This window comes from Pelmatolapia mariae, linkage group LG20, assembly GCF_036321145.2.
Source record: "Pelmatolapia mariae isolate MD_Pm_ZW linkage group LG20, Pm_UMD_F_2, whole genome shotgun sequence".
NCBI lineage: Eukaryota > Metazoa > Chordata > Actinopteri > Cichliformes > Cichlidae > Pelmatolapia > Pelmatolapia mariae.
The window spans coordinates 25364536-25381831 of NC_086244.1; the positions used below are offsets into that span (position 1 = coordinate 25364536).

General features: G+C 39.8%; 1 protein-coding gene across 1 annotated transcript; it reads left to right on the plus strand.

Annotated features, from left to right (window-relative positions):
* Positions 1-42: 42 nt before the first annotated feature.
* mybpha (myosin binding protein Ha) lies at positions 43-16921 on the plus strand. Its single transcript, XM_063464906.1, has 14 exons — positions 43-250; positions 2928-2987; positions 3228-3293; positions 3436-3570; positions 3992-4159; positions 8028-8116; positions 8240-8435; positions 8821-8960; positions 10018-10177; positions 10621-10757; positions 13227-13413; positions 13577-13633; positions 16383-16416; positions 16563-16921. Exons 1-12 carry the CDS (start codon positions 43-45, stop codon positions 13609-13611), a joined length of 1581 nt encoding a protein of 526 aa, XP_063320976.1. The 3' UTR covers positions 13612-13633; positions 16383-16416; positions 16563-16921.
* The last annotated feature ends 375 nt before the right edge of the window (positions 16922-17296 follow it).

Below are 17296 nucleotides of genomic sequence, written 5' to 3' on the forward strand. Positions count from 1 at the left end.
CTTCCACCGCCTCATCCCGAGGAGTTCGCGTCTGCCAGCAAGATGCCGGCCAAACCTGCACCTATCAAGAAGTCACCAGTCAAGAAGGCTGCGGAGAAGGCACCTGAGCCTGTTCCACCCGTGGAGGCTCCACCTGCTGAGGCCGCACCTGCTGAAGCTCCTCCAGCCAAGGCAGCTCCCGCAGCCGAGGTAGAAGCAGCTGCCGCCCCTCCAGCAGAAGACACCCCCGCTGCTGAAGGAAGCGCTCCCGGTATCTCGATAGACTCTTGGGAACGGCGTAGAGTTGCAAGCTAATATTACTAACCGTGACTATGCGTGGGTAGCTCTCGTGTTTAACAGTGTTTGATTTAATTAAGAATATATGCAGACATTTTCTCCCCAAAGTTATACGCTTTTGTTGCATCAAACAGCTTTCAAGCATCCTAAACCCAGTGATTAAAACTAAAGTGAATGCAATGCAACAAAGTGCTTCCTAATTGTATCAAGTGACTAGTAACAGTACAATTGTCATTATTTTACAAAGTACTTACTTTGAGCAAGGCTACCATAGTTTACAGCCTGTACTAGCAGTGGATCAGAATACACATGCAAAGTGCAACACCCCCATTCTCCCCTTTCCACAAAGTTGGGATGTGAATTCCAGGAAAACTTAAAAAAAAAAAAGAAAAACCCGAACGAGACCAAGCATACCAATTTAGAGCAAAAACCTTCCCTTTTAAGCAGCTCTCTGGATAAGTGACAGGGAACTGAGAAGACCAGTTGCTCTAGTTTTAATGGTTTTAAAAGCCATATGGTTTCCATTCTTACTTGCTGTAGGATTTCAGCTGTTCCACAGCTTAGGATTCCTTTGTCATATTTTTTTTCTTTCATATGTTTTAAGTAGGTGACAGGTGTGGACTGCTGGCATGGCCATTTGGGACCCTTTAATACAGAGCTATGCTGCTGTAATATGTGGAGAATGTGTTTAGGGACTGTTGCTGACATAAGCAAGGCGTTCCCTGAAAATGATGTAATCTGAATGGCAACATTTGTTGCTCAAAATCTGTGTAAATTGTAAAAATACTCATAATTTCAGAACAAAAAAACAGAACAAAAAAACCCTCTAATCTCAGTTTGTCAGGTCACAGATAAAAGACCTAAATGTGTCTGAGCTAAGAAAACGCAGCTGAATTTCTAGATCTTGCATTTTGTTTGCATGCGACTTGAATTTGTTGGCATGGTGACATTTTTGTTGTTACCTCCAGAGGAGAGCCTTATTCGTTGGGAGATGTCCCTCCAACAAGTTACACAAACTGTTTTTTCAAAAAGCAAAGGGATTTCTTATTTTTTTTATATTTAATATGTTGTCTTTGTACTATTTTAAATATAATTTAGTGTTGAAGGGACTTGCAAAACATTGTGTAGTGTTTTAAATTTTACTTTACAATCTGAAACTTGAACACTGTAAACTACAGTATGTGCTACATAAGCAAAGTACAACAAACTTCTATAAAAACAAATCTCTCATCCTTCTACTCCTGTTCAGTAATTTACCCCAAGTTGACCACACAGGAGGCACAATAGTACTGCCCTATTAACTGTAAACACCACCGCTTGAAGCCTTTTTGCAGACTGAAACGAAAGCTAGTGGATCACAAGTTACCCTCTTGTATCAATGCTCTAATAAAATGAAGAATTGGTTCAATGTGTTTTTTGGCTTTAAACCTCGACACATAACCCTTAACCTTAACTGATGGCAATATGACAGAAGACAGAGGAGATTCAACAGCTACTAAGAGTAAACTTACACCACAGGCTGTCCGCACACATATGCAAGCTGATATGCAACATGTGTTTGTGTTCCACTGTGCACTTCTTGTGTTTTTGTCTGTAAATGTGTTTGTGTGTTCATCTTTCGACTTTCTTAACTGATGAGGTTTTTGTTTGTGGACATTTGGTCACCTGTTTGTTCTAACACACAAACCTGTGACTTCAGAAAGCTGTACCCCACACTGCTCTTTCCTGCTGCTTGCTCAATGGGGTATACAGTGATGTGAAAAAAAGCTTTTATGGGCCTCTATGCATTCCTTTGGAAAGAACGGTTTCCAAAGGAATTAAGAGGGTAAAGAGCAGCCAGTTGCTGGTAATCAAATGCTGGTTAACTGATCATTCGCAAGTCTGAGCACCTCTATAAAAGCAGAAGTTTTGGCAGCTGACTGGTATGGAGCATTCAGATGCGTGTGTTAACACAACGCGAGAATCGTCTCACGAGTGGATGCCAAATTCACCCCAAGGTCAGACTGTGCAATTCTTAGATAAATTCCAAACAACACATTGACATATTAAATGTTAAAGTTCATGACGGTACAATTAGGCTTGTTTGGAAGAGTTGCCAAAAGAAAGCCTCTTCTCTCTTAAAAGATCTTAGCAAACCTAAGATGAGCTGCCAAGTAGCATCTAAAAAAACCACAAGACATCTGGAACAATGTATTTGTTCCAGAGTAGAGATGCTTTGGCTTTCCCCAAATGTGGTGCTGTGCGTTATGACAAACACAGCATGCAAAAGAATCAAGATGTTGTAATGGTCCACTCAAAGTCCTGACCTCGGCACGAATGAAATGCTGGACAGGAGCTTAAGAGAGCGGTGCATAAACAAAACCATGCAAGTCTCAATGAACTGAAGCAGTGTAAAGAAGAGTGGGCAAAAATTCCTCCACAAGAGACTGATAGTCATACAGAAAAGGATTACTTCAAGTTATCCTTGCTAAAGGTGGTCCTGTAAGCTACGGAATATGACATATTTAGTTTTCACAAAAAGTTCTGTGAAAACTTTCTTTTTCACATCACTGTAAGTTTATCAAAATGCCTAAAAAAACGTTCATTACCTGCATTAATAATGTCAAATTGTACATATCTAACTGGCTTCCCTAACGGCATTTTAATGCTAGCTACTGCTCCTGCCCCTGAGGATGGTGCTGCTGCTCCTGCTGCAGATGCTCCGGCAGACGGTAAACATTATTTTTATTAGAAATAAGTACTTCCCATCATGACTTTCCCAATCTGTGAGAAGGTAACTTCCTGATGCCTTTTTCTCTGCAGTAAAATGGTTAGTTTTTGTTTAAAGGTTTGGACATTTACATTGTTGAATGCTGCTGTATAGAAAAAATACTGTGTATATGTACCAGGTTTTTTTTTTCTTGTATTTGTTTATAAAAATGTAAATATTCTCCTTTTTTTTTTTTCGCTAGCTGCTCCAGTAGAACCTGCTGTAGTCGAGGAGCCACCTAAGGCCCCCACACCACCACCTCCTGCAGGTAACACTAACATCTGATCCTGCTTTGTTCACCCAGTGAGAGATTATAACATTGCTAATTATCCCATTATGTGTGTATTTTTAACTGTTTTGTCTATATTAAGAATGCTTTATCAACCTTCGCTGCACTAAACCTCTCACAGTCCCCACCAGTGCTCCTTTGGACGTGTCTGTGGATGATGTTAATGACTCCAGTCTCACCATTAAGTGGAACACACCAGAGACCATTGGAGACTCGGGCCTGGATGGATACGCCATCGAGTACTGCAAGGATGGAAGTAAGTCTGCATATGTGTGTCGCATGTATGTGAGAGTGTTTGCTTGCACCTGTCTCCAGCGTGTCAGAGGGCAAATATACTCATTGCTGGGTCCGGGCCGTATACGGCAGGCATCAGTTTACCGGCTGTCGCTGTATCTCCCGACACCACTTTTAGAAGCGCTCATTTGCTCAGATGACGGCATGCCTTCTGAGATTTCATCATGGTAGCCAAAGTATACTTCTTATGGGCAGGTTGTTTGTAAACTGGTGTCGACAGGTGATAAACCACTTAAGTTTAATTGAGGGGTTTTTAACATTCAGGAAAATTACAATAAATAAAAACCATCAGGAGAAAAAGCGGATAGTTTGCATTCTTTTCACAATATGAAATAATGACCCTAAAAGCCTCTCACTAACACAGATCCTTGGTTTCCCAACAGCAACAGACTGGGTTGTAGCTAATGAGGAGCTGACTGCAGCTAACCGATACTGCATCAAAAATCTGAAAGCAGGTGATTTGCTGCGTGTGCGCGTGGTGGCTGTAAACCCCGGTGGTCGCAGCGAACCTGGAACACTTGCTGACCCTGTGCCAATCCGCGAGGTTGTTGGTGAGTCATTATTGCACCTCACTATCAGGCAGCTTCCAGTAAAGTTGTCTTTTGTGGACAGCTTTTTAAAAAAAGCCAAAATAAGCACTCTAAACATCACATAACACACAGCACTTACAAGTTAGTCTTCATAGAAAGTGTCAAACCAACTCTAAAAACGTCTCATAATTCCTAAAAAGTTTCTTCAAACCTTTGTTGCTAAGTTCCCATGACATTATTCTGTTTGGAGAAGGAACCACGCAAATGCTAGCTTGCACAGTACAATGAGAATTTCTATTTCATAGTGAGAATTAACACAGAGAATATACTGTGCAACTCTGCACAAGACGTCCCGTACCAAAACCTTACAACGAAGCTTTCCATTGCTGTGCAGCCACCTGGTAAAATGGCTGTCTCCAACTCTTTATCAGGAGCTCTAACATAGTTGTAACTTATGACCTATCCTTAAAATACTCATGTTACAACCAGTGAGGTAGAGGTGGTATTAACTGCCGGTGCCTCAGATGGATTGCACAGATGCAAGCACATAAATCGCAAAGGTGCTGACAAGAGCTTTCATTAGCTGTAAGTCATGCTTTCATTTGCATGTACGCACATCTTCAGTCAAGACTGCTGGTTGGTACACTTTCAATTTACAGAATGTTCCTGTAATTTTATACATCCATGAAAATATATAACTAAACTAAATATAACTAAATAAATATAAAACTAAATTGCACTAAATCACTTTGAATAAGTTTGCAGCTTTGGTCCAGACTATAATATCACTTAATATACAGTAATGTACAAAAGTCGCCCCTTGTTTCTTTGTAATTTGCTAGGAAAATGGGAAATAGCTGCAGCATTTTATTGAAATATCCACACATACATGCAAATACTGCATATAAAGCAAAAACAGAGTTTGCACAATTCTAACAAGGTTAAAAGTCAGTATTTGCTATAAGCACCTTTATTCTTCAACGCAGCCTAAACTCTGTTAGGCGAACTTTCTTGTAATTTCTGTGAGTACTATTCAGGAATCCAGGCTTCTTGAAGGACATCCAGCTGTTCTTTGGATGTTGGCTGCCTTTTGTTCTGTTCTCAGTCAAGTTGATCACACACTGCTTCAGTCATGTTGAGGTTCAGGCTCTGCGAGGACCAGTCCATGACTGAAAGTGTTCCACTATCTGTTTTTCTATCCAGGAATGCTTTTACATTACTGGCAGTGCTGCCAGTGAGATGTTTTACAGATAGTAATGTGTGATGGATCAAAATCTTACTAAGGTATCTTAAGTGTTTGAGAAGTTGCTCTCCATAAATCACCTTGTTGGTGCAAAAATACTATTTTATGTCTATCAAACTGTGTTATCTTTGACCTTTTTGTGTTACTTTTTGTGTCTTTCAAAAACTTTGAAAGCCTGGATAATTATTGCTCAAGAAAGTCTGGCTCCTTGGAAGCAAAATGAAGGCTGACTCAAGATTTTTGCACAGTACTGTATTGCCAATACAGTTTGGTACATTCATTCATGAACTGTGTCTGTGAAACAGTAATTCATTTACTTATCACTGGGTCACAGTTTACTCAAAAAAGGCCTAACACGGTTATAGCTAGAAGTAAGTAGGCGTATGCACCAGGCCCAAATAGGCTGTTATTAGTACTCATTAGCAAATATTAACATGCTTGCCCTAAGATTGTTATATCTGCTAAATATCAGCATATTAGCATGACTATCATGGGAAACATGTTAAAGCATTTGACTCCAAGCACTACTGTGCTCAAGTAGAGCCAAGCACAAAAAGAGACTGCCTAGTACTATATAACTAATAATAGATGCAGCCTTTTTGCTTATGATTGCATCAACGACTATTCTTTCCCCTTTGACCAATGCATTCTTGTTAAAAATGCAAAAATGTGGATGTTCTGGCTGATGGTTATTATGACATTTTTAAAATTCCTTACTTTAACTGTTGCTTCACTATTGTGGTGTGCTGGTGTGTATTGAGAAGTACAGCTCCAGAATACACAGAGACTCTCTTTTCACCACACTTCGCTCGCAGTACTTTTTCTGTGGTTTAAACCACAGTTGGTTTATTTTCCGTAGTTTTGATTCTGAACCCACACACTGACGTAGTGCCGACCTGAGTTGACATGCCCCAGTTACCCACAGCTTACTGTCTCTATGTGTATTTCCTGGTTGGTGAAACATGAGCCTAATTGTTGGATTCTGTATGGCTTGTTGAGGTTAAATTCAGCTGTGTGTCAGTCACAAGCTGTCCGGACCAGACACCCATCCACAGGTTTAAGCTTTAGAGGAAGACATGCTGTCCTACATATGCTGAAAGCCCCCTACAAAGACATTTTATCCGGAGACAATGGCAGATTATAGATTCCTTGCAGGGGGGACTTACAGGCTGCTGGATGCCACAATGCCTGCAACACTTCTGGGCATTGCTGGGAAGTGTGCTGATTAGCAAGGATTAGTGTTTGAGCCAAATCTGGAGACAGCCCTGATCTACTTGGGAAATGGTTGTTCCAGAAGCAAGATCCCATCCTGAGTAGCAATGATACATTTGAAGCAATGATACGGTGACAAATGTAAGAACAGGAAGGCAAGATATCAGGTTAGATTTAGTGCATCAGAAGGAGAAGATGTAAACACTCTTATAGCTAGAAGAAGATGAAGTGGATGTGGTGCCCAATGGGAGGGTAGTTTGAGTGGATTAGGAGAGGCAGGCTGTAGGGGGGGTGAATGAGGTGAGGGAGGGCAGGAGCCTGGTGGTTTTATTTATCCTCTAAGCCCAGAGAGCTTTTCAGACATTTGCTGCTTATGCAGAAACATGTGAGAGATGCTGTTGCTGATACTTAGCACTTGGCGTGAAGGAAACCATCCAACAGAGAGCCCAGCTAGATGTCTGCGATGCAAGTTCACCTGTTTGATTTTAATTCACATCAGGAGTTTCTGCAGTCGTCTGTAGAAGTGATATTGCAACCACTGCTCAGCTGAAAGTGTTGACATGTATTTGTGGTTTCTTTGGGTATGACATGAGGGCTGTGCTCTCAGGGTTCAGTCTTTCTTCTCACTAAAGCTATTTTAGGAGCTGCTGGTTTGAGGCTCTTACTTGTTCGGCTCTCCCTGCCTAGATACTGCACTTTTCTTTAAGCACACAGAACCTTTGTTTAGATTTCACATCTTCATTTTTTGTTTTGTTTTGTTTGGTCCTGCAAAAACTGGGCCATGAGGCATAAGCGCTTAAATGGTGGCTTGAGTGTGATGATGTATCAGGTCTACTTGCATCAGTATGGAAAAATAGTCTAAGATTTTATGTTAGCTTGTTTTTTATGTTTTTAAGGAAATGTTTTACATTGAAAAACTGAAGTGAAAGTGCGATGTGCTGACGCTGACTTTTTAAAAAATCTTTGATGATCAAGTTAGTTTTTAATTGTATGCGTTTCGCACACATCGCTGTTCCAAATTTGTTTGCTTTGTCCTGCTAACAGTGCATTTTCCAGGTACTTTATAATCATTACTCTTTCTAAAGTTAAATACATATTCAGACTGTCAGCTTCTCGGCTGTTATGACTATTTTTCTGTCATGAATTTGCATAGTTAAAACTGTTGTGGGTTAATTTTAGCCTCTTCAATCATGTTCTTGTAGACTTTGCAGCAGCAGTAGCTGCTCTATTTAGGTCTTGTTGACCTGCCATTCTATGCATGTGTGACCACACTTTAAAGAGTCTGACAGGATGTGTATACACCATGCTTTATGCTGTTAGCATGTAATGTTAACTGTTAACAAAGTGAAGCAGTAAATCAGCAGCAAATCTGCTCAGTCAGACTGTAGAAGACGGACGAGGTGAAAAATAAACATGCTTGATTTGACTTTGCAGACCGTCCCAAGATCCGCTTGCCTCGGGCTCTCAGGTCCCGATATGTCAAGAAAGTCGGAGAGCAGATCAACCTCGTCATCCCGTTTCTTGTAAGCTGGCTTGTGTGCACATTCGCTGTATTAGTCAGTGAGGAAACATAAAAGGCTGACAGATACATTTTTGAACACTTCGGTTTATTTTGCTTTTAACCGTTCTTGTTTTCAACTCCTTAGGGAAAGCCTAAACCTGCAGTGTCCTGGCTTAAAGATGGTCAGCCTGTGGATACCAAGAAGGTCAATATCAGGAACAGTGACAAGGACAGCATCCTGTTCATCCGCAGCGCTCAGCGGGAGGACTCTGGTGTTTATGAGATGACCCTAAAAGTGGATAGCTTTGAAGATAAAGCCACAATAACCCTTCAGATTGTGGGTGAGTGACACATGAGACATAAAAGAATCTCATTTACACAAAGGAATATGTGAACGTGTCAAACTGTTGATTCACTTGAGGCCTTCCTGTTAAATCTGCTCAGCTGGCTGTGCAGCTGACGTGTTGACTTCCTTGTTTCTAGACTTGTGACTTTCTCTGGGTATTAGCCAACATAAATGACATCTCTGACATAGATGCCAGAGTGTTTGAGCCTTGTGCCAGCTACTGCTGATAAATATCTGGTCTGAGCTTAAAATACAATACAGTTTAAATAGATGGTTTTCTTTTGACTTTTCATGAATTGGCATAAACACATGAAATTGTTAAAGAAGCGAACTCATTATGATTGTAATACCGTAATACTTACAGTAATGTGTTTCATTAGAGCGCCCTGGTCCTCCTGCTAGTATAAAGCTGGTGGATGCCTGGGGCTTCAATGCTGCTCTGGAGTGGACTCCTCCCAAGGATAGTGGCAACACAGACATCACTGGATACACTGTCCAGAAAGCTGACAAGAAGACTGGGGTATAGTAGATATTTACTCGAATTGCACAAAACCAATATGTTACACCAGATCAGTAATGTTGACATGAATCTCAGAAACCCAGAGCATCACTTTTATTCATAGTTTGAGGTCGGATTTGCCCCACAGGTGTTGACATCTTAAACACGACACAGAAAGATGTACATTTATGTGCATTTAACTCCGTCTTTAATGTTTCATTCAATATGATGCAGTCAGGGTGAAGCCTTACTACAACATATTGGTTTGTTTTATAAAGGTTCAGTATTATTGGTGAATTTCAGATTAACTCTGAAGTTGGAATTAACAAATTCCCAATATCAATTTTATCTGGATTGCCTCCTCAACTAGGATTTCCAACTCGGAAATTCAGAGCAGGAGTTAACAATCAAAGATGGCGGCAGTGAATGTAACCAGTAGTAGATATCTAAACCTTTTAATTTGTACAGCCACTGTTGTGTATCTGTGATTTGCTAATAAGACATATGCAGAGCAGCCACTATTCGGGGATGTGCTGCAGCGGTGCTTTTAAGAGCAAAAAAACATTTATTATGCTGTATTGCTAGTGATGCATGAAAGACTCAAACTTGCTAAAAACCAAAACAAATGCTTTTTCAATTTCTGCAACAAGTTCTGACATACAGCTTCTGAGGTAGCTGGAACGCTGCATAAATGTCCTATTTACAGAAATGCACTAACCAGAATGTTTTTAGTGAAAATTGTCTTTTTTGAAGTGTGTTAGTGAAACAAAGACATTTTTCAGCTGGAGTCGTATTCGCTTTACAATGAGCAGCATTAGGACTTACAGAACAAAGCAGCCACTGTGACCAGGTATGATTAAATAAATATTTAAATTGTGTGTGAGTGTAGGCGGTGCCTTGAAGAGACTTTACATATTACACGTGTAAGCATACTCGGTATACTTGAACTTTTTAAAAAAAGAGAAGAAAATTGAAATAATCTACACTAAATGAATAGAGATGAATTCAGACAGTAAGGACACATCATGCTATCATTTCACACGTCTGATCCGACTGTTGTGTCTGCTGTCTCATGCAGGAATGGTTCACTGTGCTGGAGCACTATCACAGGTTAAGTGCCACCATCTCAGACCTTGTCATGGGCAACTCGTATTCCTTTAGAGTGTTTGCTGAAAACAAAGTGGGCATGAGCGAGAAGAGCGCTGTCACAAAGGAAGTGGCCACCATCCAGAAGACAGGTGAACCCCTGAATGCACACAGTACTTTAATTTGTCTCACATCAGTTTGTTTCTATTGCATAAAGTTTTAGTGGCGCGACTGCAGTACGAATGGATACTTAGATTTTAATGAGCTGTGGTTAGTTGCAAGAATCTGAAGTGGAGACTTGAGGAGTGGCAATGGCCTTGGCACTGCTTTAAACATAAGTGGATAGCTCTCTTGGCAAGTGCTCTGCTATTACTGAAATAAATTTAAATAGGCTGCGAAATCATTAAGATGATTACCATAGTTGTGTTACAGTGTGTTTTATTGTTTAAGCAAATGTGTGTAGTAGGAGCACTTTTAAACATAATGCAGTTCAGTACACCACCGCCTAATCTGACCTCAATAATAAACTGTAAAAAAACAAAAAGGATCTGCACTATATCTGGCTCATAAAAGCTTAACGCTGCTTCCTTTACAGGTATTGTCTACAAACCTCCTGAGTACCAGGAGCATGACTTCAATGAGGCTCCAAAGTTCACCACGGCCCTCAATGACAGAGCCGCCACCGTGGGATACACCACCAAGCTGCTGTGTTCTGTTCGTGGAAGTCCTAAGGTTAGATGTGCATTAATACTCTCATTTACTAATGTCAAAAAGGTTTCATTCATATTTTTTTCTTGTCTGAATATATGCTTAGTATTTTATGATAGTTTGTCTTCTTAAAACAGTTGTAATTAGATGCCTTAGATTTTAGGGAACTATTATGACAGTGGTTTAATAGTAGAGAACACATTTTTAACAACAAAAACATTCAAAACACCAACATCTTATATAAACAGCAGTGTCTATACAACAATTTATTGATACTAGATCTTATCCGTTGGTATCATGGTGGTATCCTAATAGGTGTTGGATATTTAGAGCTCATGCTCACACTAAAAGTACAAAGCTAGGAGGACACAGGGAAGCATCTGCTGATTAGAAATAGAACTGGCCTATTGAGATTTGGGAGACTTTCCATATTACACACACATAGCTAATGTTCCTTTTTGAACTGAAACAGTCTTATTCTTACCAGGAACCCTCACAAATCCACTTTAAATAAGATATTAATGCCACAGTTAAAAAAGGATGCACTGTGGAGTTCAGGGAGGGCTTCCACTGGTATGTTTATGGGGAGTTTCAGAATGTCTCTCACTGTTTGGCAGCAACTGCTTGGGTTAAACTTATCTTTACAGTTGTCTGACAGATGCAGGCCGATTAAGTGGCAGTTCAGAATGGAAATGCAGTTGATTATTCGTCCTAGCTGTCCTTGGCTTTCCCCCAGGACAGCAGTTAGTCACACTGTGCGTGCCGGTGTAGATGAGACAAAGCTAACAAATTTAGTACAGCATGGCACAAAGGCTAACGTTAGACAATGAAGAAAACAGGGATCGATGGGTAATTTGGTTGTAGCTTGATGTTTGTTCTTTTTTGCGGTGTTTAGTATGTATTAGTCATTTTATGACAGTATGCCACGGTTTGGGACAGTGAAACTTATCATAGGCATCTAAGACAAAGTCTGTAGCTGAGAATAATGAGAAAGAAATTTAATTTTCCTTCATGTTAGTATCTATAGACTGAGAGCTGTCCTTGCCAAATAAGTCTTTCTTGCCTTTCCCTGTGGTGTAAAAAGATTTCTCCAAGTAGTTGTATCATCTGTATGTCTGCTTAACCATGCGTCCAACAATCTGTCATCCTCTGCTTATCCAGGGGAAGCCTATCCCACCAGGCATAGGGCCGGGGCAGGGTACAGCCTGGTCATCTAATTAACCGGTGTATGACCGATACTTTAACTTCATGTCTTTACATAATCACTGTAAATTGAAATCTCTCATACTCCTGTAAGTGGGCTTGAAGTGTTTTATAGCATGTGTTTATCGAGCCACCTTCTCTTCCCTGGCATGGAGTTCAGTGTTGAGAGGTCCAGTAGAAAGGCATGCTCAGTAGTGTGATAGGTTGTCCTGTAGTCTCTGATAAACAGCTGTCACACAGAGTAGGCTACATTAAGGAGGTGAGAGATGCGTGATAAGAAGGGTGGACAGAAAAAGAGACAGTGATAAGAGGTATAGATTGTTCTCCTTTCATGGGTAATTGAAGATGTGTTTGTAACACAGAAAGCACTATTTTTGCCTCCCAAACAGACCGCAGCTGTAGAACAAGTTTAAATAGCTCACTCTGTACCAAGCAGACAGGAAAGAAAAACCATGACACTTTAAAGTAAGAAATGTAAAACTGAAGTGGAAAAAAACACATCAGTGAAGCTAGAGGGCGGACCACAAATGTCAGTTTTGCCAGGGTTGAGATGGGGGAAATTTAAAGACCAGTTTGAAATGGTAGGGAAACATTCACTGAGTATTGGTGAGGGGTTTGAGGTTGTTAGGCTTTACTGAGAAGTCAGTTGTATTTTGTCACACAGGACACATTCAGTCAAAACAGAATTGGTCTGAAAATCAACCTTTAACCTGTAGAAATTAATAGATTTCTTTGCATTATCCCTATTTCGCCATTTAACCATTTCTCTGGTGACCAAGTCTGTTGCCACGCCAACAGTTCTCTAAGGCTTTACATAGGTTAAAGAGCTAACATCGAAATCAGCATGTTCAAATATACACAATGACAATGTGACCAATGTGTATATTTGGTTTAGTCTTGGGGAAATCTGAAATTAAAAAAAGGTGCACACAACCTGGTTGTCTTTAATTAACTTACAAACATAAACTGATCTTGATATTTCGTGTCAATCTTTCGAATAGTTGCTGAGTATTCAGTTTGGAAGTGGTAGACCAACTGACTACCTTAACCATGCTTCATGGCCAAAACTGCCACATTCTTTTTCATGTGTTTCTATTAGTCATCGTGTCTTTACAGATTGGTTCCTGATTGTGTCCGATGAATATTCTCATGTTGCAAAAGAGATAAACCTTGTAGATCCCAGCTACTGTTATCATGATAATACATGCAAGATGTTGATTTTCATTAACGTCAGTCTTTGTAATTTTGTAGTAAAGTTAATTTATTTTGTTAATTTTTCTCTCATCTCAGCCTAAGATCGAGTGGTTGAAAAATCAAATGGTCATTGGTGACGACCCCAAGTATCGTCAGATCTCCAACCAGGGCATTTGCTCCCTCGAGATCCGAAAGCCCTGCAGCTTTGATGGTGGTGTGTACACCTGCAGAGCTAAAAATGCCCAGGGAGAGGCCACCGTCTCCTGCAAGCTCGAGGTCAAACGTATGTATCTACTGTTGATCAAATGGGGAAATATTTCTACATTTACTCTTCAATATTTTCTCCCCAAACTGTAGTTAATTACTGTACCTATAAAAATACATTTACATCAATTTGAAAAGCGTACATTTTTTTTAACCACAGCTACATTTTGTTTCCTAAACAGAGGTCATTCTTCCAGATGCTGAGAAGGGGAAATAAACTATTATCTAAACTTCCAGAGGTAAGTTAATTAGCAAGTTAAGCAGTGTATTAAGGGACTGGGTTGTCAGACAGTAATATATTCCAGTAAATATACACATAACACATAGAAATTGAGTAAATATATATATTTATAATCGAGCTAAACCCAATTCACCAGCTATATCATCCCCCAACATATTTATTAAATAATTGCAATTTTCCAACTAGTCTTGTCTTTCTGACCATAGATTCTCAAGAGATCAAAATAGACTTTGCCTAAACCCTAACTATAAATACCTTAGTAACGTAGGACAGTGATCTGTGAACATTCATCTGTAAACAAGCAGACAGCTTTCCACCGTGCTTTGCATCTACTGGTACTGTTTTGTTTCAGTTTGTAGTTATTGCTTTGTTTACTCTTCTCCCTATTTTCCGATATAATTTTGATATATATCATCATTTTAGCTCATCATGTTCCAATCCAATATTCTGCTGCGGAAACTCGGTTCCTGGCAGTTATACTACTTAGACACATCCCACTCACGCTTGCAACTAGTGCAAAATGCCGCGGCACGATTTTTAACTGGCAGAAGGAAATTCGACCACATCACTCTGGTCTTGGCCTCTCTACACTGGCTTCCAATTGAATTTAGGATCGGTTTTAAAGTTCTTTTATTGGTTTTTAAATCTCTAAATGGTCTGGCACCTGTTTATTTGTCTGACTTGTTGAAGCCACATGTCCCCATTCCTGCGCTTCGGTCAGCTGAGCAACTGTTGCTTTCTGTCCCTAAGTCACGGCTGAAACTTAGAGGAGACCAAGCGTTCTCTGTTGCGGCTCCGATGCTTTGGAATAGCCTTCCTCTCCATATTAGACAAGCTACATCAGTGCCAGTTTTTAAGTCCAGATTAAAAACCTATTTTTATTCCCTGGCTTTTAACTCTGTGGGTAACTGACATTTTCATTAATTTTATTGCTATGTCTGGTTTTTGCTATTTTATTCCTACATTTATATTTGTATTGTATAGCAGGTCTACCAGGTGTGTTTTTAAAGTGCTATATAAATAAACGATGATGATGATGATGATGATGATCACCTAAACACCCAAATCTTTTCAGGTAGTGGCCTCTCCCTGTATGGCATGCAACATCACTATGACAAAGCATTTGTTATTAAAGCTTTCACTGGCAAACCCAGTTTCTGAGTTACTGGCACAGTTGTCATTCGAGATGAAATGGGACAGACTGATAATACCTGCAGAGCCACTGACCAGCCATGAGCTGAAGTGACAAACTCATCAGTTTTAAAGCAATACCGCTCTTGCTCTCCTCTTCCCTCCTCATCTCATCTCTCCTCTCAGCCTTTATCCTCTGTGCATTTTGTACATTGCAAGCCCTGCTTTTAGATGTGGTAATGTGGCAAGGATTAATGATGGCTAAATAGAAATACCAAATCTGATGTTTTCACTGCTTTTATTATGCTATTTATATCCTCACTCTTAGACTGCCACATTTGTGTTTTGGTATTGGTGTTTTAATTACTCCAGTGGTGTAGAATTTCACAGGGAGTGCTCAAAATTTCATTTTAACTATTAAGATCTGACACATCAGCAGATTCACATCAGTTGATGGCTCACTCTGCTGTTACTTTTGTACACAGCCTGTTGTTAAATTTCAAACAGAATGCTCTATTTATTCTGCTTTAGCCTGCCTAAAGTTTCATGCTCACCTGCAAGCCGCTTTGCAACCCGCTTTACATTCTTTTTATGCTGTGTCTGACTTAATCAGTGTCAAATCTCTTGAGACCTGCTGCTCTTTCTGATATGCGCTTTCCATGGAGAGGTTCCAGAATACAGTCACAGCAAACGAAATCTTCTCAGAGTGTAGGGATTCTGACTAAATTCTAATTGATTATAATTAAAAATAACCACATGTGATTGAATGTTGCTGTTCAGCTCCAATTAAATTTTGTAATATGCAATATAGGAGAAAAAACATTGTGCATTATTTTTGCGCTTTAAACAGAGGAGGAGTAAAGTTTCAGTGTCCTTCTTAGTTGTTTGACTTGAGGAAATAAACTGGATGTAGTTGCCATGATACATACACACTCCAAACTTGACCTTGAGTGTGGTCAGGGACACAAGTGTCTTCACATCATGCTGTTATGTAAATGGGGTCACATACCTTTCTACTCCGAATGCAACTTCAGTGTGTTTGGATGGGTTCACACCTGTATTTATGTACAGCTGTCCTCTTGTGATCAGATTACAGAAAAAGCGTTTTGAGGCCAAGTGTAAACTGTGCCCTATAAATGACGTGATCCTGCTTATAAGTCTCTACAAGGTGTCAGTATGTGATCCCATACAGCTCAGCCATACATGGGATGGCCCCGCATGGGGAGAAAGAAGGATTAGGCAGGATTCGCCATTGGGCGAGAGATAGGGGTGATGTCAGTGCAGCACTCGACAGCTTCTATAAATGACTCCAGATGATCTGACACACAGCCAAACTCTTCACATTACCATGAGTCAACAGGCCGAGTGGAGTGCTGTGAGAAGAGGGGAGAATGGGCTAAGAGAGCAGAAACTGAGGCAGATAATCCCTGATGGAAAATACGCAGTTAAGCAATCTCACACATAAGCACACACCCAGACCTACAAGACACCAAGACCTTAAACGAACCATCACACTTTCTATCAGAATATTCCTGATTAAAGTGATTACCAATATCTCATGATTCCATTTAATGTCTTCTTACTTTAATTATCTTTCCACCTTTCTTTGGCTTTAGAGGACCAGCAGAAGTCCAGGTCTTATGTTTTAAGGTAAGAGTTTGTGTGTATATGTACATCATTCAATTAAAATAATTCATTAAATTAATGCACAATATGTCAATTTTATATCCTCTGTGGTGATGGAAATATGACTGCATGTGTGCAAATGTTATAAATCCCTCTCTTATTTCTTCCAGAGTGTTTGAGAAGGTGCAAGTTGGCTGTGCGGCAGTGTGTACATAATGAAGAAATGGGCAGAACACCATACCAACATCTCCATATCTATTTCAAATCAGACATCCTGACTCTCCCACTCCTTCCAGCATGCATGGAAGATCCAGCCCATCCCCGTTTGCCAAATGTTGTATGTTATTTCAGTTGGTGACATGTATGTAAAGCTATATTTACCATGTTTTTTTCTGCCGGTGTCCATTTTCTGTTTGTTATAGTAAGTATATATAAGATACATATATGTACTGCTCAATAAAACAGTAAATCCTGGGAGATGCAATGCCTGTAGGGATGTTAAATAAAGGTTATATTTTATTATATGTTATGTGTGTGTTTTTAAAAAAATAAACATAAATTTAAAGATGCTTACAATACAGTGTCCCATATGGTATTAGAGTTATGTACAGTTATTATGAGATTCATAGGAATTTAATAATGAGATTTCAAGTTGTTATCATTTAATGAAACAGCCCTTTGTAGACTGGTTCTCTGGCATTTTGATGAAACTCTGGTTATTCTGGTGGCATAGTGGTTAGCAGTGTTGTAAATAAGACATTTCTAGCCTTCGTTAAGTTTCTGTTCCTGTTTCTGTGACTTAGTGGGTTTCCAGGCTCTCTGGCTTCTTCTCACAGTCCAAACATACAGTTAGACCCATAAATATTTGGACAGAGACAGCTTTTTTTCTAATTTTGGTTCTGTA

Excerpts from the sequence above, each read along its gene's own strand:
- mybpha (XM_063464906.1), top strand. The coding sequence starts at position 43 with ATGCCGGCCAAACCTGCACCTATCAAGAAGTCACCAGTCAAGAAGGCT. Across the intron at positions 3,294-3,435 it reads CACACCACCACCTCCTGCAG|TCCCCACCAGTGCTCCTTTG; the intron begins GTAACACTAACA and ends AACCTCTCACAG. Across the intron at positions 10,758-13,226 it reads CTGTTCGTGGAAGTCCTAAG|CCTAAGATCGAGTGGTTGAA; the intron begins GTTAGATGTGCA and ends CTCTCATCTCAG.